General features: G+C 28.3%; 1 protein-coding gene across 1 annotated transcript in view; it reads right to left on the minus strand.

Moving 5' to 3' along the window:
• LOC136978534 (muscle-specific protein 300 kDa-like) overlaps positions 1 to 20,163 on the minus strand; it is a 232,983-nt gene that overhangs the window by 79,622 nt on the left and 133,198 nt on the right. Inside the window, 14 exon segments of the mRNA XM_067274254.1 lie at positions 3,965 to 4,039; positions 4,284 to 4,607; positions 5,425 to 5,589; positions 7,376 to 7,528; positions 8,886 to 8,984; positions 11,147 to 11,374; positions 11,469 to 11,621; positions 14,381 to 14,533; positions 14,603 to 14,926; positions 15,477 to 15,500; positions 15,502 to 15,642; positions 17,274 to 17,426; positions 17,506 to 17,713; positions 18,965 to 19,083. Of these exon segments, the coding sequence (XP_067130355.1) occupies positions 3,965 to 4,039; positions 4,284 to 4,607; positions 5,425 to 5,589; positions 7,376 to 7,528; positions 8,886 to 8,984; positions 11,147 to 11,374; positions 11,469 to 11,621; positions 14,381 to 14,533; positions 14,603 to 14,926; positions 15,477 to 15,500; positions 15,502 to 15,642; positions 17,274 to 17,426; positions 17,506 to 17,713; positions 18,965 to 19,083 (2,319 nt within the window).

The following is a 20,163-nucleotide window of genomic DNA, read 5'->3' on the forward strand; positions in this document are numbered from 1 at the left end:
CTGATTTTTTTCTTCCAGAATATTCTAAATTATTTAATAAATATTAATTTTATTATAATTATTAAATTTAATATGAGATGGCGCCGATGCCTATCTCTAGTACCAAATTACTTGGTATCGAATTTTTAAAAGTAGCAGTAAAGTAGCCCAATTTAAATCTGGCAAACGTTTGCTTTCACTATAAAATATCGAGCTTTTAGACGTTTATATATACATACAGTATGTCAGATGATAACATTAAATTAACATTAGATGCTTTTAAATAATTTATTTTTAAAATCTATATTTTTATTAGTTTTTCAAAACGTCTAACAATAATGAAAGATTATATACAAGTTTCTAGAACATTAATATCATATTCGTTTATAGCTGACCCTTGATAATCCGACGCTTTTGTAATTCGACATGCTCAGTAGTCCGACACATCTCCCGTCAAGGTCACCATAGTCCTCGTCCCGTTATGTGTCTGCTTGCACAGAAGGATGTCACGACATGGATCTCCCCACCCAATTCTTACACGATGACACATTTCTTGTGTTTTCCGTGAGCAGTTCTGTACTTACTGTATTATTTATGCCTATACATCAGGCATGTCAAACTCATATGATATTACGGGCCACATGATCTATTTTGTATAAGTCGGGGGCCGCATGTTTTCAATGTTCAAAAAATTAATAAAATACAATTTTTAGAATGATTATATTATGTATTTATTAGACTCAATATATTGTATATTATACGTGCATAGACATTTTATATTTCATATTATTTTTTAAACTTAAAAATATTTTATATTTTTTATAAAACACAAAAGTTATAATAAGAAATAAACAAAATCGCAGTTTAATATTACGTTTTAGAAGATATTTGACAACGTTTTTCACAAAGCAAGTCATCAAAATTTGGTTGAATATATTCAGCTGATGCAATTTTTAAAATTGAGGATAAATGTTGATCGGTTAACCTCGACCTTTCTGAATTTTTGTTATTTTTTATTAAAGAAAATAGTTGCTCGCATAAATAAGTGCTTCCGAACATAGCCAGTATACGGGTAACCAACGATAACATTTTAGGAAACCGATCTACAGATAAATATGTATAAAAATCTGGAATTCCAACTTCCATATATTTTTGCTTCAGCAAATGATCACATTGGATTTTAATTAATTCCATTTGTAAGTTTTCATCAACAGTTTCAATATCGATAGATAGAGGTGAAGTAAAAAGACGAAATTGTAATTCACAGCTTTTAAAATTAGAAAACCTTCGATCAAATTCTGTTTCTAACAATTTAATTTGGTCAGTGTATTCTGTAAATTTTAATTTAGGTGATTTAAGCAATAGATATTGGCAACTTTCAAAACTTTCTTTTCCTATTTGTTTTCACCAAAGTAATCATTTTTGTTTGAAAGCGTTAATATTATCAAATAGCGTTGTCACAACACGATTTTTGCCTCAAAGCTTAAGATTAAGTTGATTAAGATGACTCGTAATATCAACTGAGAAAGCCAAGACCTTTATCCTTTGTCCATCTTTTAATTCAGCACATTCATAATTTTTTGTTTCCAAGAAAATTATGATTTTGTCCAGCAATTTGAAGAATCGGTTTAGCACTTTATTACTCGAAAGCCAACGAACTTCCATATAATATGGTAGATCGGTGTATTCACATTCTATCTTCCAGAAATGAAGCGAATTGAGATTATTAAATCCACCTGCCCGAATATAATTTACAAATCACAAAAATTATGACGTTTACAAAGTAGATTCACACAAACAGTCAAAGTTCCGAAAGTCACTATTCTTGAACAGATCCGTCGAAAAGACACCTTGCGACGTATACTTCGAATACAGTCACTCGTCACGGCAATAGTAGACGAAACACCTTACGGCAGAGTGCACAAATGTCCGCCTTGACGTTCCAGCAAACACTTGACTTTCACGCCAAAACCTTTCCTTTTATATGGATTGTAGCAATCGCTGATGGACAAATCAGCACGTAGCAGTCTTCCATGATGTCCGCTCTCGTACGATGTTCGCTGGCCAATCATCGTTCGTAGATTCAAAGCCACGGCCGTTATCCAACCGTCTTTCTTAGCGTCGACCAATTTGAATTGGTTGGACGAAATACGGAATGGACAAACTCAAAAAGGGCGGGAATCGTACAGTTCAAAAAAGTTCAAACTTTCCAACTTCAAGCGTCAAAGCTTGATATTTAAAAATTTTTTTAAAGTCTCGGCGGGCCGTGGGCTATGTGTTTGACATGCCTGCTATACATACTGTATGTACTGTACATTTACTGGCTTCCATATTTCTTTTAATAAACATGTTTTAGTTAACCGAAATGGGTGTTTCATTTCCATATTAACCTAGGCAGCATTTTACTCATAAAATGTAGGAATATTGTAGGCTACTGCTGGCAAAACAATGCCAAATATGTAATCACTTTCGCTAATCCAGACACTTTTGGTAATCCGACACCCCTTTGGTCCCATACCTGTTGGATTATCAAGGGTCAGCTGTATTTTGTTTAAATTTAAAATGAAATTTTGTTTGAATTTGTTCTAAAACAGTTTCCCTCTAGGATGACATTTTGTATAAATCAAAAATGTTCGAGCCTATTGAAGAACATTTAATTTTTTTAACATTAAACGCCATTAAACTAACTTATTAAAATAATTTTGTTTAAAATAGGATCACAATTTTCTAAGTCTTCAAATAAAATATGTAAATATTTACGATTTTCATCTTGTATTCTACTATCCATAAATGATAGCAAAGACATCAAAAATTAACTACAATAAAGATACAGTATTTAAACTTTTCTTTTAAATTTCAGAATTAAGACCAGGAAGAATTAATTCTAATATTAGAAGAATTATGAAGTTTATACATAATTAATTTTGTACATTTAAAATATATTTCTATTGTTTCTTTTTAAATTCTTCCACTTGGAATTACACAACTGTAGACATAAAATTTCTACAATTTTTGAGTTTAATACTTTTATCTATTGACAAAGTAACATTAGTTTTAATTGTATTTATCAAATAAATTTATTTCTTTTTTATTCTTGGTATATTCTCTAACACTCTTTCATATGTGATATTACATTTATTAAATTTTTACATACAGATATCAATAAACATATTACATTAAGAAATTAAAAATATCTAAAGGTTGATTTTCACTTTGATGGAATCAGTGACAAAGCAATAATATAGTAGCCATCATGACAGCAAATCATAATAAAAAAGGGATATGTTTACAAATTGGGCCGAGCAAAACTTTTACCACAACAGCAAGACAAAAATTTAAGCACTGACCAATGTGAAGGCATCATTAACATTGATGCCATTCAACACCAAATTCATTGCCAATCCAGCCTTCTCAATATACACTGCATGGATACATCATTCAATGACATTTAGCGGTAACAAGAATGACATTGCAACTTCCATGTTGGTAAGCCATCATAAGTGAGAACCAGCCTTTATACAAGAAATAACTAATATAAAGACATCCAATGTTAGACTGTTAAATATAATGTTTAATTTTTCTAAGTTTACAATGAATTTTTGTATAGGTACATTGTAACCTAATAACAAATAGTTTTCAAATTAATTAACAAAGTTCCAAGGATAAATTTGTTGATTAAAATCAAAATTATGACCATACAAACCATACAAAATTATGACCATTTGTATGGTCATAATTTTGATTTAAATAGTTTTCAAATAGAATTTAGGAATTATATTTAGAAATTTTCATATATGAATCATTAGTGCTAAATAAGTGCATTAGAGAATAAAAATATATTTTTTACTTTCTTTTAATATGTAATTTTATACAAAACATAATTACAAGTTTTCAACAACATTCAATGACATGCAAAAACTAAATATTTCAATAAATAACTAAATAATCTAATTAAGAAAAATTAAAATATCTATCAATTTCTTACTTGTTCTAAATTTTCGGCTACACGATATAGTTGTTCTACATTCTGTTGTTCATTTTCTAAGTATCCAATCATATCCTGTTGCATATGCATAATAACGCATGCAGAATTAAGAGTAAAAACATACACAAACTATTAAACCAAATCTAAACATTCATGCATTTTTTTAAGCAAACACAAATATTTAAACTGTATTAAATATTAGTAAAAAACTATGTAATATTAACAAAAATGTGCAATAATATAATAATTTTAACACAAATTATGCATTATGTAAAAAGCATGCAATATTGAAATTAAATATTTCATCAAGAAAACTTACCTGAAATTTAACTAATTGTTCTTTTTTCTCGTCTAATAATGTTTTAAGTGAAAATTCAGTTACAGAAGCTTCTGCATTTTCTAAATATGAAGTCAAAGCAGCCAATTTTTGTTCATATGATGTCCATTGCTGAATTCTACTTTGCAATTGTCGTCTAGCTTCTTCTATATCAGCAAGGATTTGCTGATGGCTATTTTCTATCATCATTTGTTCTTGTTCCAAGTAATCACAATCATAAGGGGAGACCAGGTTAACCAGTTTTTTTACATACTCACCTACTTTTCCATTTAATATGGAACCTTGTGGTAGTTGCTCTTCAATTTCCTATTAAAAATTAAATTATTTTTCCACTTACTTAAAAAATTCATTCTCTAAACATAGCTTTATAAAACAGTATTTATAAAAATGTGAGAAAATGTTCGTTCTGTGAGGTGTTCGTTATCCAAACTTGTCTTCATTGTCCAAACATAAAAACCTTTTGCAAAAGCATTTGTAATCCAATTTGATCATTAACCAATTACCCACTGTATATGAAATCTTACATAGAATTACAGTAACTTTACTTATATATATGTTTGTTTATTTAACTATCTCACTCACTCAAAAACCTTTTAATGCAGTACATGTAACTTTATTCTAATGTTTTCAATCATTCGATAAAATAACAACCTTCTTTTACGTTCCAGCAATATTCTATTTCGTAAAAAAACGTTTTCAACTGCCTTCAGCAGCCATCTTCAGTTAACCAGTACAAAAGAACATAGAATTCTAAAATACGCACGTGGAGTTCTAAATGTATGAAAATTAAATGAAATTCGAATGCGCTCATGCCGATCGTCGGTAACGCGCATACACGCTAGAAACGGCGTTTTTTAAAGATGTTCCGTCAGTAACGCGCTTACACGCAAAAAACGGTGTTTTTTTGATGTTCCGTCTATTTAACACATTGCTAGTCATTTTTGGTTATGAAAGAAAGATTTCCAAGCTATCGCCAACGTGTCCGCATCTCTATGGTTAATGCAGTTTTCAATCATTTTAAATGAACTTCTTCAGGAAAAACATGCCAATAAGAACAAATTCCTAACTGTTTTTTAACTATCATTTTGAAGATTTTTAAAAAAGTATAAAATTATATGATTACCTTAAGTTTATCAAGCTGTGCTTGAAGTAATATAATATTTCCTGTATAATCACTGCTAAGAGCTAATTTACTCAGAATCTGCTGCTGCCAATTATTATGATTTTCTTTTTGTTCACGATACTCATGAACCAGGCTTGATAAGTTTTCTAATTGTTCTAGATATTTCTACAAAAGAAAAATAATAAATAAGTAAATTCAACTGATATTAGTTTTTACTGATACGTAATTTATATTTTAATATAAAATTAAGTGTATATTATTACACTTTTATTGCTATAAATTAACTTTATATGTATGAGAATAATCAAAGATCATCCAATTTTAAGATAATATCAAGTGTAATTAATAAATATTGCTGAAATTATGATATATAGATATTTATCATAATCTCAGTAATATATCAGGTCAATCCATAAGTCCATGCGCATTTTTATGACCTTGAGAAAAATCTTGTTTCCTGTTAAAAATGTCAGTCTAATGTGATAATTTTTACACTAAAGTGTTAAATTGGATCTCATTCATATAATACTGTTCAGAATTGTGAACATTTCAGTTGTTTATTTTTGTTAAAATGGAAGTAACCGACAAATACAAAAGACATGTTTTATACTTTTTATTTTTAAGTGGTGAGAATGCTACAAATGCAGCCAAAAAAATAAATATTGTACATAATCAAATTGTAATTAGTGCAAAGACTGTGCAGAAGTGGTTTGAAAGATTTAGAAACAATGATTTTAGTGTGGAGGTTAAGGCTCATACTGGAAGACCCGTTGACTTTGATGACAATGCTCTCTCTGCACTAGTTGAAGCAGAACCATCTTTAACAGTTCATGAAATTGTGGAATATTTAAATTCATCCCATGGAACTGTTCATAGACACCTACAACAAATCAGAAAAGTTTCAAAGCTAGGAAAATGGATACCACACAAACTGTCAATAGCTAACCGACAACAATGTGTAAACATTTGCAGGTCTCTTTTATCTCGTATTGCTTTAGAACCTTTTCTTGATAGGCTGGTTACTGGAGACGAAAAATGGATCCTCTATAATAATGTTACGAGAAAAAGACAATGGATGGATCGCGACAAGCAGCCAAAACCAACTGCAAAAGGTGGGTTGCATCCAAAAAAAATTCTTTTGTCTGTTTGGTGGGATATGTCAGGTGTAATTCACTTTGAGCTATTAGAACCTAATCAAACAATTACAGCTCAAATGTATTGTGAGCAATTAGAGCATTTAAATGAAAAATTGAAAAAAAATCGACCGTCGTTAGTGAACAGAAAGCAGGTTCTCTTGCAGCATAACAATGCCAGATCACACGCTGCAAAAATAACTGTACAGAAACTTGAAAGCTACAACTGGGAAATTTTACCTCATCCACCATATTCGCCAGATATTGCTCCCAGTGATTATCATCTTTTTCACAGTTTGCAGAATTTTTTAAAAGGGAAAACTTTTGAGGATGAGAACAACGTAAAAAAAGGCTATTTCTGAATATTTTGATTCAAAACCGAAATCATTTTATGAAGACGGGATTAAAAAGCTACCATCAAGATGGCAAGAAATTGTACAAAATAATGGTGAATGCATTATAGATTGAAATAAAATTTAATTAAAATTTTTTGCTGCTTTGTTTGTAGATAAAAATACACATGAACTTATGGACTGACCTGATATTTATAATGCCATAATAATATAATATATAAGTCATAATATATATATTTGAAGACTTTTAGAAATAAATTGATAAATTATTTGATTATTAAAATAATATTTCTACTGTTAAGAAAAGAAATAAATAAAATTAAAACTTAATTGATTAAGTTTGTGACAGAGTGACCTAGTGACAGATATCTTTTTTACATTCTATTCAATTCACCTGGGGTCCATTGGACCCCATTATATTATAGTCATGTTTTAATTTAACAGTCACATATTAAGTCTAATTACCTTAATAGAATCAGATAAAGTGTTAAATCTCTGGCATAAGTCTGAAAGAACTGTTGGTACATTTTTTCCTTCCTGTAATTTTTCTATAACAGAAACTTTCTCTTGTAGTGAATCAATTTGCCATTTATGTGATACCGATTCTTTCTGTAAAACCTATAAAAAAAAATTTATATAATTTTTTAAAAATATTTATGCTAAATATCTTTATATCAGTATAAGACTATAGAAGAAATATCTTTACAAAAACTTAATATTCTATATAATATGTTAACTGTCATATTAAAATCTGTTTGATCTAAGAAGGTAAATTTTATTTTTAACTTTATTTTATAATTACAATAAACTTAAATCAATTTAATTTAATTTATAAGAGCAAAAGCAAATTTGCAATAATTAAAGTATAATACTTTCCCTCCATATTGTTTAACTGTTAATAGTGAATCAAAATAAATCAAATATATTTGATATTAACCAACGTATAAACATGTAACATGTTTATATTAACATACAGTTTTCATGTAGTTTTGATATTCGTTGTTTTTATACAAAACTAAATGTGATAAATTTTAATTTTAGTGAATTTATATGATATAAAATCTGAATACTTTAAAATTTTAATAAAGCATTGTATATAAACAACATTGCTAGATCCGATATATTATAAGCTAGACGGTTACGTAATTTATTTAGTAATTAGCCATGTACAGCCTGATAGAATTTCGGCATTTGATTGGTGTCTAAAGCATTGTAATTACAATATTAAAAATAATTTTATAGTAATTTTGTGGTTATATGTTCAATTAATTTAAAGAAACATTATTAAACACATATACCCATATGTCAATATTATAGTACCTTGTGCTAGATCTACTAAAATTTAGTTGTTATTATTATTATTATTATTAAATATTTAATAATTCAATAACAACATTAATAAATACTTATTTGACAAAAATATAAAATTAACTTATCAATTAGTTTTTAAATTTCAGTTTTCAAATGTCAGTATCTTAGTCATAAAAAAAATACAAAAATACTTAAATTTATAAATATTTTTTCATAAATTATATCTTATAATTAGAATTACCAAACAATCTGCTGAATTTATTGTTGTGTTATTTTTATACTAATTAATGACCTGAAACAAAGGGATTTGATTAGAGGTTGGTGGTTTGGCTGCAATCATTTGATAAATTTTATAATTATAAATAAATTTAAAAGATGGCACCCAACTGCCTACCTCTAGCCAAATTACTTTGCATCTGATCTTTAATTAATGTGAATAAAGCTTGATAATAAACCCATAAGATCATTTGGTGATTCTAGTACATTGAGATTGTATGTTATCATATATACAATTATACATTATACAATTATTATATATATAATAACATATTGTATATATATATATATATATATACATAATATTAAACTTGCATTTAGGCAAATTAAATTTTATAAAAGTCTTTTCTTTTCTCAGTCTACAATAAAAAAATAATAATTTAATTACCTTATACTTCTGTAAATTTGTGTCTAAGTCTTGCAAAGATGTCAAATTATTTTCAGTGGTTTTAACAATTCTTTCTGTCACATCAATCCAGTTCGATAACTACATTAAAAATATATTATTTTAATTAAATATTGATAGAATTAATTAAGCAATCTAAAAGTATTATATTTCTACAGAATTAAATTCTGTGTTAATGTAATGTTAATAAACTCTTGATATACAATAGAATTTTTTTAATATCTGAAAAATAAAATAAATGCTGTAATTCACATAAAAAAGATTTAACAATCTATTTAATGATGCTAACCTACTGTAGACAGATTATAATAAATATTGTGGTCATATAAATATGACTATATTAACTAGGACATTGCACAAAATATCACAAAGTATCACAATAAAAATGAGGTGGAGCCACAAAGAAGCAGGTGATCTTTGCACTTGCTGCTATAGAGGGAGTGATTCAAGAACAAAGTACTCAAAATCAATTGCTATGTTCTTATGTTTTGTTCGTTTATCATGCCCATTATCGGTTAAGCATATGAAATGCTGTTTCCCACCCTAAATTCCATTAGGCACACTGAATACCATCAGGGAGCATGAACATTATCACTTTGACCCCACTGTATCTTGGAAATGAAGTCATGTACAGTACCTCCATTTTTTTATTACATTTTTGGATTCATAATTGCAATTAATGGAAAATGGCAGAGTTTAATCAATATCAATTGATTCAATTTTGATAATGAATACAATTCTGTAAGTTGCATAAAAGAAGCTTGGCTAATGCACCACCTCAATAATTAATCCTTCTTTACTCCATTATTTTGCTTTATTAAGTTATTATGATTGAATTTGAATCTGTTTCGTATGGTATATATGTGGTATATATGTTTTCCATATGGTAATGGTTTTAATAGTTAGAAATTAACTGTTTGGCCATCAAAAATTAGGTCGTCATTATTAGATATGACCACAATAAAAATTACTTCATTTTGTTTAAAGTATATAAAGTATTTCCAAGAAAGAAAATTCATTTATATCAAAAATAATATACTTAATCAATGGATTATATTCACATAATAAAATTAGATATATCTTACATAATAATCTTGGAACTTTGGTCAAAAAAATTTTTATGTAAGTAAATAATTTAATTATTTTATTATTTTTTATTGTTTAAATTCATTTTATTCTCATTTACAGCAATCTTATTTTAAAAAAAAATACAGTAGTGTTGATTATCTGAAAATCAATCAACTGAAATCAACTTCAAAAGAAACGGTTTGCTTGCAGGCAAAGTTATGTCACATGTGTCTGCCACAAAATGAGATGAACTGATGAATGACATAAAAACTTTTTATGTCATTCAAAAGTTGTACCTGTACTGTAGTGTGCCAATGGCCCAATGGCATGAAGGTGGAGAAAAGCAAATTCCTACTCAGGTGTAATATACAGTGTACACCCATGTACCTAGAACCAATCTGCTTTATTTCTTTAGCTTCTGTTGTCCTATCCTAAAACCCTTCAGTTATAGGAGAAAACAGAACGTTTTTAGGCTAAAACTTTTTACGGCCAAACTTGTGGCAGAATGGGTAATAGTATCAGATCACAGGGCAGTTTTACCCTAGATTTACCATAAATATAAGACTACCCTAAACATTTCCCTGAGAGGTTGAAATTATCCTAGAAAAAGGTAATTACCCTAGAAAGAGCAGCACTGGTAATAACATTAAAATTAATATTTTAACTTTATTTAAGATATTTATCTTATTTTTTTTCTTTCACCATCAGGTGTGATCAGTTATCCAAAATTGTCATGTCGCAATTATTTCAAATAATCAACACTCTAACTTACTATATTTATTTCATTTTTTCACTGATTTATTAAAAAAAGTTTATGTAAGAATTTAACACAGAAAGTTTACTATGGAAATAGATTTATGTTCTCTTGTGAATTCACACACAAGTGTATTACTTATTACCTATTATTATTATTTATGCTAAAATATAAAAGTTTCAATTTCTATATCATTACATATTAATGTATTTAAACAAAATAAAATAGTTTTACAGTTTTATTGTGTTAATTTTAATGTAATATATACATTTAGATTAGAAAATGCTATAATATGTTTTTAGAATTAGCTATGGACAAAATAAACGGAAAACAAATTTAAAAGCTGAATATCAAAAAATAAAAAATACAACGCAATGTCTTAATGGTAACATAACAGTCAAAAAAATAATAATGAACTTACCTGTTTTAAAGTCTCGTGATATGAATGCCACACACTATTATAAGATTCAAGCAGTTTTTGAATTTCATCAAGTTGGAGGCTGAGTTGATCCCATCGATCTCTTAAACAGCGTAGCTCTTGACGAATCGAATCTCTTCCTTGTGCAGTTGTATCCTGAAACAATCTTTCACCCGCTTGAATTGTTTTATGAAGTAATTGTTCACCATGGGATTTATCTGTTATTAATAACTTAAAAATAATAATAATTCATTTATTAATATGCTTATGAAATAGAAAAGATAGTTTATGTTGTTTATAAAATACAAAAAATAAATTCAATTACTTGAATTTTTTGTAAATTATCTTCAACTTTTCCTCCTTCTTTCATTTCAGTGACTGAATTTTCAGTTAAACTAAGCCAACTACTACAATCAGCCATTAACTGGCAAAACTGTCTATGTTCCAATACAATACTTTCCCATCTTGAAACTAGATTCTGTAAAGAATGTATGTCAAATATTTAAATATCACTGAATATAGAATGACTTTCATGTAACAAATTAAATTTATGAATAACATAATAAAATTATTTAGTTTTTAAATATAATATGAAGTGTGTTACGAACATGGAATTATTATTTTCTCTACATTTATAATAAAAGTGACAATGTCAATACTAGAGATGTAACTGATACTAGTGTAACAGAATAGTCTCACTATATTGGTCTTGTTTATTTTACAAACTGATGCTCCAATTTCTTCTTTTTCAATAGTAATTATTGAAAAAAAACATTGTTTTTTTAAACTGATGTTTCAAACTAATTCTGACATGATGAACATTCCAATATGTCAATACAGTGGATGATCAGTTAAAGAACAGTTAGGTTAACAAACAAATTGAATAACGAACACTTTCGCAAAAGATTTTATGTTCGGACAACAAACACATGTTCAGATAACAAATGCCTCACAGAACAAACACAAGAAGAAGTGGCGTAAAATAATGAATACCAATTGACCTTCCCTTGTCTTCAGGCAACAATTCAAAACTTTTCAGAGCACGGGAGACGTCGACATCAACAGTCAACCCGATATATACTGATCGGATCGTATTCCTCCGAACTTTGAAACTCCCCCTTGTAATTCCAACCTTTTATTTTTCTGACAGAAACAATTCTTTTATAGTATTCGCGAGACTGTCAGGTGGGCACTTGTTAAGTTTTGCGTCGATTTTTCTTTTCAAAATGTGAGAGTATAATAGCAAAGGTAGAGATTGGCAGATGATGTCTGATATTGTTGGGCAGTATGGCTCAAACAGGTCTACAGTAGGCCACAGTTCAATCTTATATAAGAAAGATACTGTATAATCAAGAAGACTCAAGCAGCTTAAGGAGAAACAAAAATCACATCTGAGAAATAAAGAACATTGAAGAGTTCATAACGAAACCTGAAACTGATCTGACGACAGAACGCCAAGAAATCTTGAGTGAAAAACACCAAGAAACTCAGCAAGATATGTTTTCTTCTGAAAATGAGGATTAATGCCGATATCTGCTATTAAACATCTTTTGAAGAAGTGGGAGGATGTCAGAACAATGGTCTTAGAATGGCATCAAAACCAGGTTGAGGTTAATAGGCTCGAGGATCTCTACAATTACAATGCTATTAATTACTTATGGAAAATCCTGAAGAAGAGAGAAAAGCAATCAACATTAGACAGATTCTTTAACCCCACAAACAAAAAAAACATGACTAATAAAGATGCAAGACTGTGTATATATGTATTTTTATTATTACATATAAATAAACATAGTGTGAAGTTTAGGGCGACAGGTACAAATAAATGACTAGATTTTCTTAATGTGACAAAGTAATTTATTATCGCTCTAAACAAGTTCGTTGGATCCCAACAACTACAAGTAATTGACTATACACACATACGCTACAATATATTCTAACGAACAAAAGATCAACGCGCGCGACAACTATACGCGGGCCGAAACTTACAAACTAATACTAATGCTAACTACAACTAAGGAAAGACGAGAAAATGGAACATAGAAGAATGAGAAAAAAAAAGAAATATCCGGGATTTTCCTGGTCTTAAAGACTTGGGTGAGACACAAATCTGAATCTTTTCTTGGGGTTAATATTACACCTCGATGTTATGCGTCGGAGCTCTTCAATTCCTTTACTAGTTCCTTGGGGGTGAACGTAACTTTCGATCTTCTAAAAATTCGATCGGGTGGCTACCCAAATTCCGCCCTTACTCTTCAGGACTCGAGTACAAGTTTCCCTTTCGCAACTCAGTGGTCTCCAATTAGCGTGCTAGCTATATCGAGCCTTCCTTCTGTCCGTCTGTACTTGTTGAGTGTCCCCGACCAAGGTGTCTCTACTCTGTTAATCGGCTCCAGGGCCTTGCCTCACCCTTTGTTTATGTACTCCTTTTCTCAGAATTGGCAATCCCAACCAAGGGGTAATGAACCAGAAAGACAAAGCAAGAAAGTTCTAGAAGGGGATGAGACAAAGGATAGGGAAAAGAAAGATATTAAACTAAACTTAAATCTATATTTACAATAAAAAGGTATAGCGTACAGCTACAATAGTAAGAAAGTATATATTTTTTATTTTTGGGGGTCTCCAGAACAAATTAATCAAATTTCCATAAAAACCTATGGTAAACTGATAATTAGTTAACAAACAATTCGGATAGCAAACAAAGTCTTGAAACAGATTATGTTCATTAGCCAATCACCCACTGTATATCATATTGACATGATCACTAGTTAATAATTATATATCTTTTAACATCATTTCATCTCTCAGAAAATATTTAAGTCATTTAAATATTTTCTTCTAACTCAAGTAAAATATATGTACTTTTATTAATTTACAAGAACTGAAAAATAAAGGAAAATGAAAAAACAACACACTTATTATTTCAGTTAATGCAATTCACTTAAAAATAATCATTTGAATTTAAAATTTTATCTTCTTTATTATAACATTTTTAAAATATTTTGTTTTATTTGCTAAGTTAAAACATTATCAGAATCATGTGTTTCATAAGTAATGTTTTTATCAGTAACATAGTTGATACAGTATCATTTATTTTATAAAATATTCCAAGATAAATTTTGTCATATTACATTTTTAATTAATGAAATTTTTGACTTTGCTAAAATTTTTAACTTAATGTGCATTCTTCTTCAAACAAATAGTCAATACATATAAATATAAAGATAATTGCAATACCTTTATTACGGCAAGTGTTGTTTGATAACGGCTATTTACTTGAGATATTTGACCTCGAATTGTTTCTACTCCTGAAACGTGCATTAATGCATGTGCTTCATCTGTAAAGTTGTCAATTGACTTTTGATAGCCAACTATTTGTTCGTGTAATTCCTATATAAAAGTAGAATCATTTAAAAAGCAATTCTAATAATAATTAATTAAAAATTACATTTGGTTTACCTTCACAATTTTTAATTGACTTTCTTTCTCTTCACAAGTTGACTGTAACTGCGGTTGTTTTAATGCAGCTTCTATATCTGTGAACCACGTCATTGATTTTTTAAAGTTTTTCTCAAAACTATCCCATTGTTGTAAAACATTTTCTAAATTATGTTCGCTTTCTGAGGAAGATGCTAAATATCGACTCCAAGAATCTTTCAGATCCTGCACTTCACGTTTCAGAAGTTGAGCTCCATGATCACTCGTGTTTGTTGATACTTGTTTACAATAACTTTCTAAATCAGCAAGTTTCTTTCCTCCTTCAACTTCCTGACTTCTTAATGTCTAGTGATATACATATTTTATATTTCAACACACATTTGAATATAATAATTATCAGATTTGAATTGAATATTTTTACTTTATTCATATGCTATCTTTTCTATTAGTATCAATTCATCTTATGTTACAATTATAATTAGAAATATAATTTATAGTTTCATATAATTGTAATTTTAAAAAACTTTATTTTTTATATAAATTTCCTGGAAAATATTTATCTTGTGCATTGAGTACTACAAATAGTAATAATAAATTATTTAACTGTTTTATTGTATTAAAATACAAATTACAAGGTAATTTTTCCAACAAAAGCTTTTACTTTTTTTAACTTCAAATTTTATAATTTAAATAATTAGTACAGCAATTTAAAATTATAATTTTAATAAAAAATTAAAGTGGAATATTGGTTTAATAGAGATTTAAATGTAGAAAATTTTCTTAAATTTATCTTGCTTTCAAAATCCAACGTTCGGAAGTTTTTAGTTCAATTACTGGTAAAAAAAGGTTTTGTTTGCGACAGTTTAAAATCCAATTATTTGAAAATATAACTTACCCTTAATAAATCAAGCCTGTTTTTGTACAATCTTTTTTTCTCCACTGGTATCTCTGCATTCTTGAAGTTTTTGTTGACAATTACTTAACCATTCTTGAAATTCTTTACATTGGTCTAAATAATGTTGATGTTCATGTATAAAGGCTTCTAATTTGTCAAGCAGATCCTTAAAAAATATTAATATTTTAGATTTAATCATGTAAAAAACATATTATTATTACTGTAAACTGAAATAATATTATAATTCAGATAAATTTCTATTCTTTCTGTCTCAAACTCAAAATAATTATTAATATAATTTCATACAAGATGTAAGACCAAAATATATTTTCTTTTATTAATAGAGTAGTTTAATTAAATTATATTCTATTTATATATTGGAAAGTCAAAATACAAACGTACATTCGGCAGTGATCGTTAGATATTATTTTAAATTATATGGAAATGTGATTTCTAAATAACTTAAGACTAATAATTCTGAATTTTAAATTTAGAACTATTGATCTAAAGTATAGTTTAAATTTTTAAATAAATCCAAGTGCTTTGATATAAAATAAAATGATTTTTAAAATCAGTCATGGACAAAAAGAATTCATAACTACTCTGATAATTATTATTGCTGAATTTGAACATTTAGTTACTTTTGATTCTTTCATTTTCTACTCAACAAATATTAATTTAGAGAAGCACATATACCACTATTGCATTCAACAATGAGTAAAGTATGCTATTTACACACATTCCTATTATTTGTTCTATAATATAAAAATAATAATTAAAAACAAACATTCCATACTCAAGATAATTATAATTTTTCTGTCTCTTATGAGAGCAATTATCTTGTTAATACAATTATTTATACAATAAATTTCAATAATTGTATAAAGCAAAGTATCCATAAATCTAATGAATAAAAATTTGTTTCATTTGGTTAATTTTCAATTATTAAAAAGTTAGTAAAATTTTAATTAGAAATTCATAAATTATATAAATTGTAGAGTTGTGATCAACATGAGGAAAAAATTACATGGCAGATTCTTGATAACTCAAAGTAAAAGGGGAAAAAAAAATTATGGAGTTAACATAATTTTGAATTATGGAAATTATCATTATTTTAATGAAATCATAAATATCCCAATAAAAACAATATACTTGTACTTGAATACATTATATTTTATTATCTTTTAGATATGCATATGTACAAAATAACAAAACATTGACATTATTAATGAGAAAAGTCTGTTAAATGAGTTTGCCATCAAGAATTCATTGCTTCTTCCTCAACAACTGACTGTCTCAATAGCATTCTTGTTTTAAGAATGATGCTGTTTCTAGAAAGTCCAAGAAAAGCCTGGGATATATATAGATAAACTCAAAAATTTCATTAGTCAATTTGCATTTAAGAATAAGATCATTACTTTAGGTGCAAAATATGATTAAAATTTTGAATTTTGTAGTATAATCAGAGGCATAATTCTATACAATATCAATCTTCAACTTCATATCATCATCATTCATCTTATTGAAAACACAAAAGAAAACATGCAAACTTAGATATGAAATAAAAACTCTGGGTATTAAATTTCAAGTTATTGAGGAATATTTGGGTTCCTAATTAGAGAATCATTCTGTATAAGCACTTCATAGTGTTCAATCATTTAACATGATTTAGTAAAAATTGCTCTCACAATGTTTAGAAAAATCCTTATGAAATGACATGTTTTATAATTTTTAGTTTATTAATGTATTTATTATAATTAATATAATAAAAAAATTATTTAAAAATTTCATATTTACCTTTGATTTTGCACACATTTTCTCATACATCTGCTTCATTCCTTTTATATATGCAGGTAATGAATGGTCAGCTGTAGTAGTAGCTAACTGTTCAGCCTTTTCACAAACATTTTCAACCAATGGTTTATGAGAAATAATATCTTGATGAACTACCTGTTTTATAATAATATTAATTTAATATAAAGCATTCAAATAACTTTTAGATTATTCAAATAATTCTTCCATATCATACTTTATGACTTTGCAACTGAGCTCGTTTTTCTTGTAGTGATCCTCTATGCTCTGTATGATGATCCATTGACTGTTCAACATCATGTAGCCATTTCATCAATTGTTCTTGTGCCAAAGCAAAAGCACTTAATTGTTGTAAGCATGATTCCAAACGACGTAAAGCAGTGGCTGCTCCTTCCATTAATGCTTCCCAACGGCTCCTTATGTTTCTGGAAAAATATAAAATACACACATACACACACACATATATATATGTTACAGTAAAAACCCGTTTTTAGTTAAAACGCATTTTAACTAGTTGAAACTAGTTTTTACTGGATGTCATTGTTAAAACTAGAATTTACTGCTAGTCAAAAATGAATTTGAGTTAAAACTAGTTTTAACTAGACAAAACGGGTTTTAACAAAATGGCTTAGTAAAAACTGTTTCGACCAAGGTCATTCAGCTAACACATTCCTATAACGTATGATGAATTTTGTATCGCTTTAACCCTTTTTCCCCGACATCTTGTTTACGTTTATTTTGCAATCCCTCTTAAGGCAATATAGGTCAGTCAGGCGATATTATTTTAAAAGTTCACCAAAAATCAAATTATCATTATATCTATATGAAAAAAATCCACTTACATTTATTAATATCTTTAGCTTTAAATACGATATTTTTCAATACATTTTATTAGAAAAATTTATAAGAAAAAAAAATAATATATATCAGAACTGACACATAAACTTGATAATTTGTAACATTTTGTGAAAATTAACATTGTCTAGTTACATAGTTGTTTGCCAGCACTAAGCCAGAAAGACATAAAATATTGTTTTGTACAATTCGATATAATACTTATGCATGTATGTTTATTCGTTGTGAGATTATCACACGTTATATCAAACATTTGTTTGAAATCAAAATTTTATACTGCTATCAACTAATATAATAAATTATTATACTTTATTCACTTCATATCGAACAAGATTATATCTGTTGTTAATAAATTTTACAAAAAACGATATTTACCAAAGTAACAATGAATCGGTACCCTCGAAGTTTTGTTTAAAAAGCCAAGGTACCGATCGATCGGTGCCTTCGGGGACAAAGGGTTAATTAATGTTAATAACACAGATGTGTGACCAATATTTTCAATAAATATGGTATTAAATAATACAAATGTTTTAATCCCAATCATCACTTTATTTATTTCCCCCAAACATATTTATGTAGCTAAAATTAGTTTTAATAATGTTAAAAGTTAAAACTAGTTTTATCTAAAATCAAAACATGTACAGCAGTAAATTCTAGTTTTAACTAGACAAAATGGGTTTTAACAATGACATCCAGTAAAAACTAGTTTCAACTAGTTAAAACGCATTTTAACTAAAAACGGGTTTTTACTGTAACATATATATATATATTAATTTTAATTTAAATCTATATATATATATATAAATTTATGTATCATATACCTCAATTTCTGTCTTATAACTTCTCTACCATCAGGTGAAGTGTGAGGATATAATTTTTCACCTGCTTCAATCAGACTTTCAATTTGACTATTAGACTGAGATAATTGATCACCAAGAATCTAAAATGCAAAATTTTTAAAAATTAGTATTTATAAATTGATTTTAAAATATTTTAAATTTTTAGAAATTTATTAAAATGATTTTTTGTTTATTAATAGCACTGCAAAGTAACTTTAAACAGGTTATATCTATTATGCAAAAGCAAAACTTTGAAACAATGCTTTTTCCTAAAATTACATTCGACTTCTATACCAGACTGTATATGTACAAACCACAATTACACACCTTAAAAACCTTAAATCACCAGTAAAGAACTTCAATATACTTAATTTTTAGACAAATGTTTTCAATCTACTACTAAATCATCTGTGTCAATCACAATATTACTCTGTGGCTGTCCACCATTTTGTTTTGTAAATTTTGTATATAGAATTAGAGCTCCTTTCTTCTTTCCTATCCCCTTTCTTCCTTCCTCTAATGACCCTTTCCTGTCACCTGACAGGAGCGGGAATTTCATGGGTCCTGATTGGTAGTTTCGCCAACAAGAACAGGGAGGGGGTCCTGCTCGAGGCGATTGGGAGACATGGGGTGAGAAAATGACTACTTTTGAATTGGACACCGAGAAGGAAGGTTGAGGGAGACTCCTTTGGAATGTGCATGAAACAAATATCAACGAATAGAGCCCAGATAGAAAAGGTGAGACAGAATCGAGAACTAATTGAGAGATCCATTCCTGTGAAGTCTCAAGAAACATCTCGGTGCATATTGAGTATCCACCGCATAGTATAAAACCCGATGCTAACGGATTGGACATCCATTGTAATTGACCTCCCAGATCAGGACCCCTTTTGTCTAACTACCGGTAGACTCCTATTACTTTCTTCCTCTATCTATTTCTATTAGTTGTAGTGATAGGTTAAGGTTAGTTGTAAGTATAGTTATAAGTAGTTAATTCTAATCGTATCAAGTGTAACATAAATTGTTTCTAAAATTCCGAACGAGAGCAGAGACTTTATAAATATATCCGTGAAAATTTGTCTCTGTGATGGGCATTAGTATCCTGTTAATTAAATAATTCAGCTAATAAAATTTTCGTTCCTCGTGGCTTGTTCATATCATTTGTCTTTTACATTCCACTT

Source organism: Centruroides vittatus, unplaced genomic scaffold, assembly GCF_030686945.1.
Source record: "Centruroides vittatus isolate TY-2023 unplaced genomic scaffold, ASM3068694v2 contig_546, whole genome shotgun sequence".
Taxonomy (NCBI): domain Eukaryota; kingdom Metazoa; phylum Arthropoda; class Arachnida; order Scorpiones; family Buthidae; genus Centruroides; species Centruroides vittatus.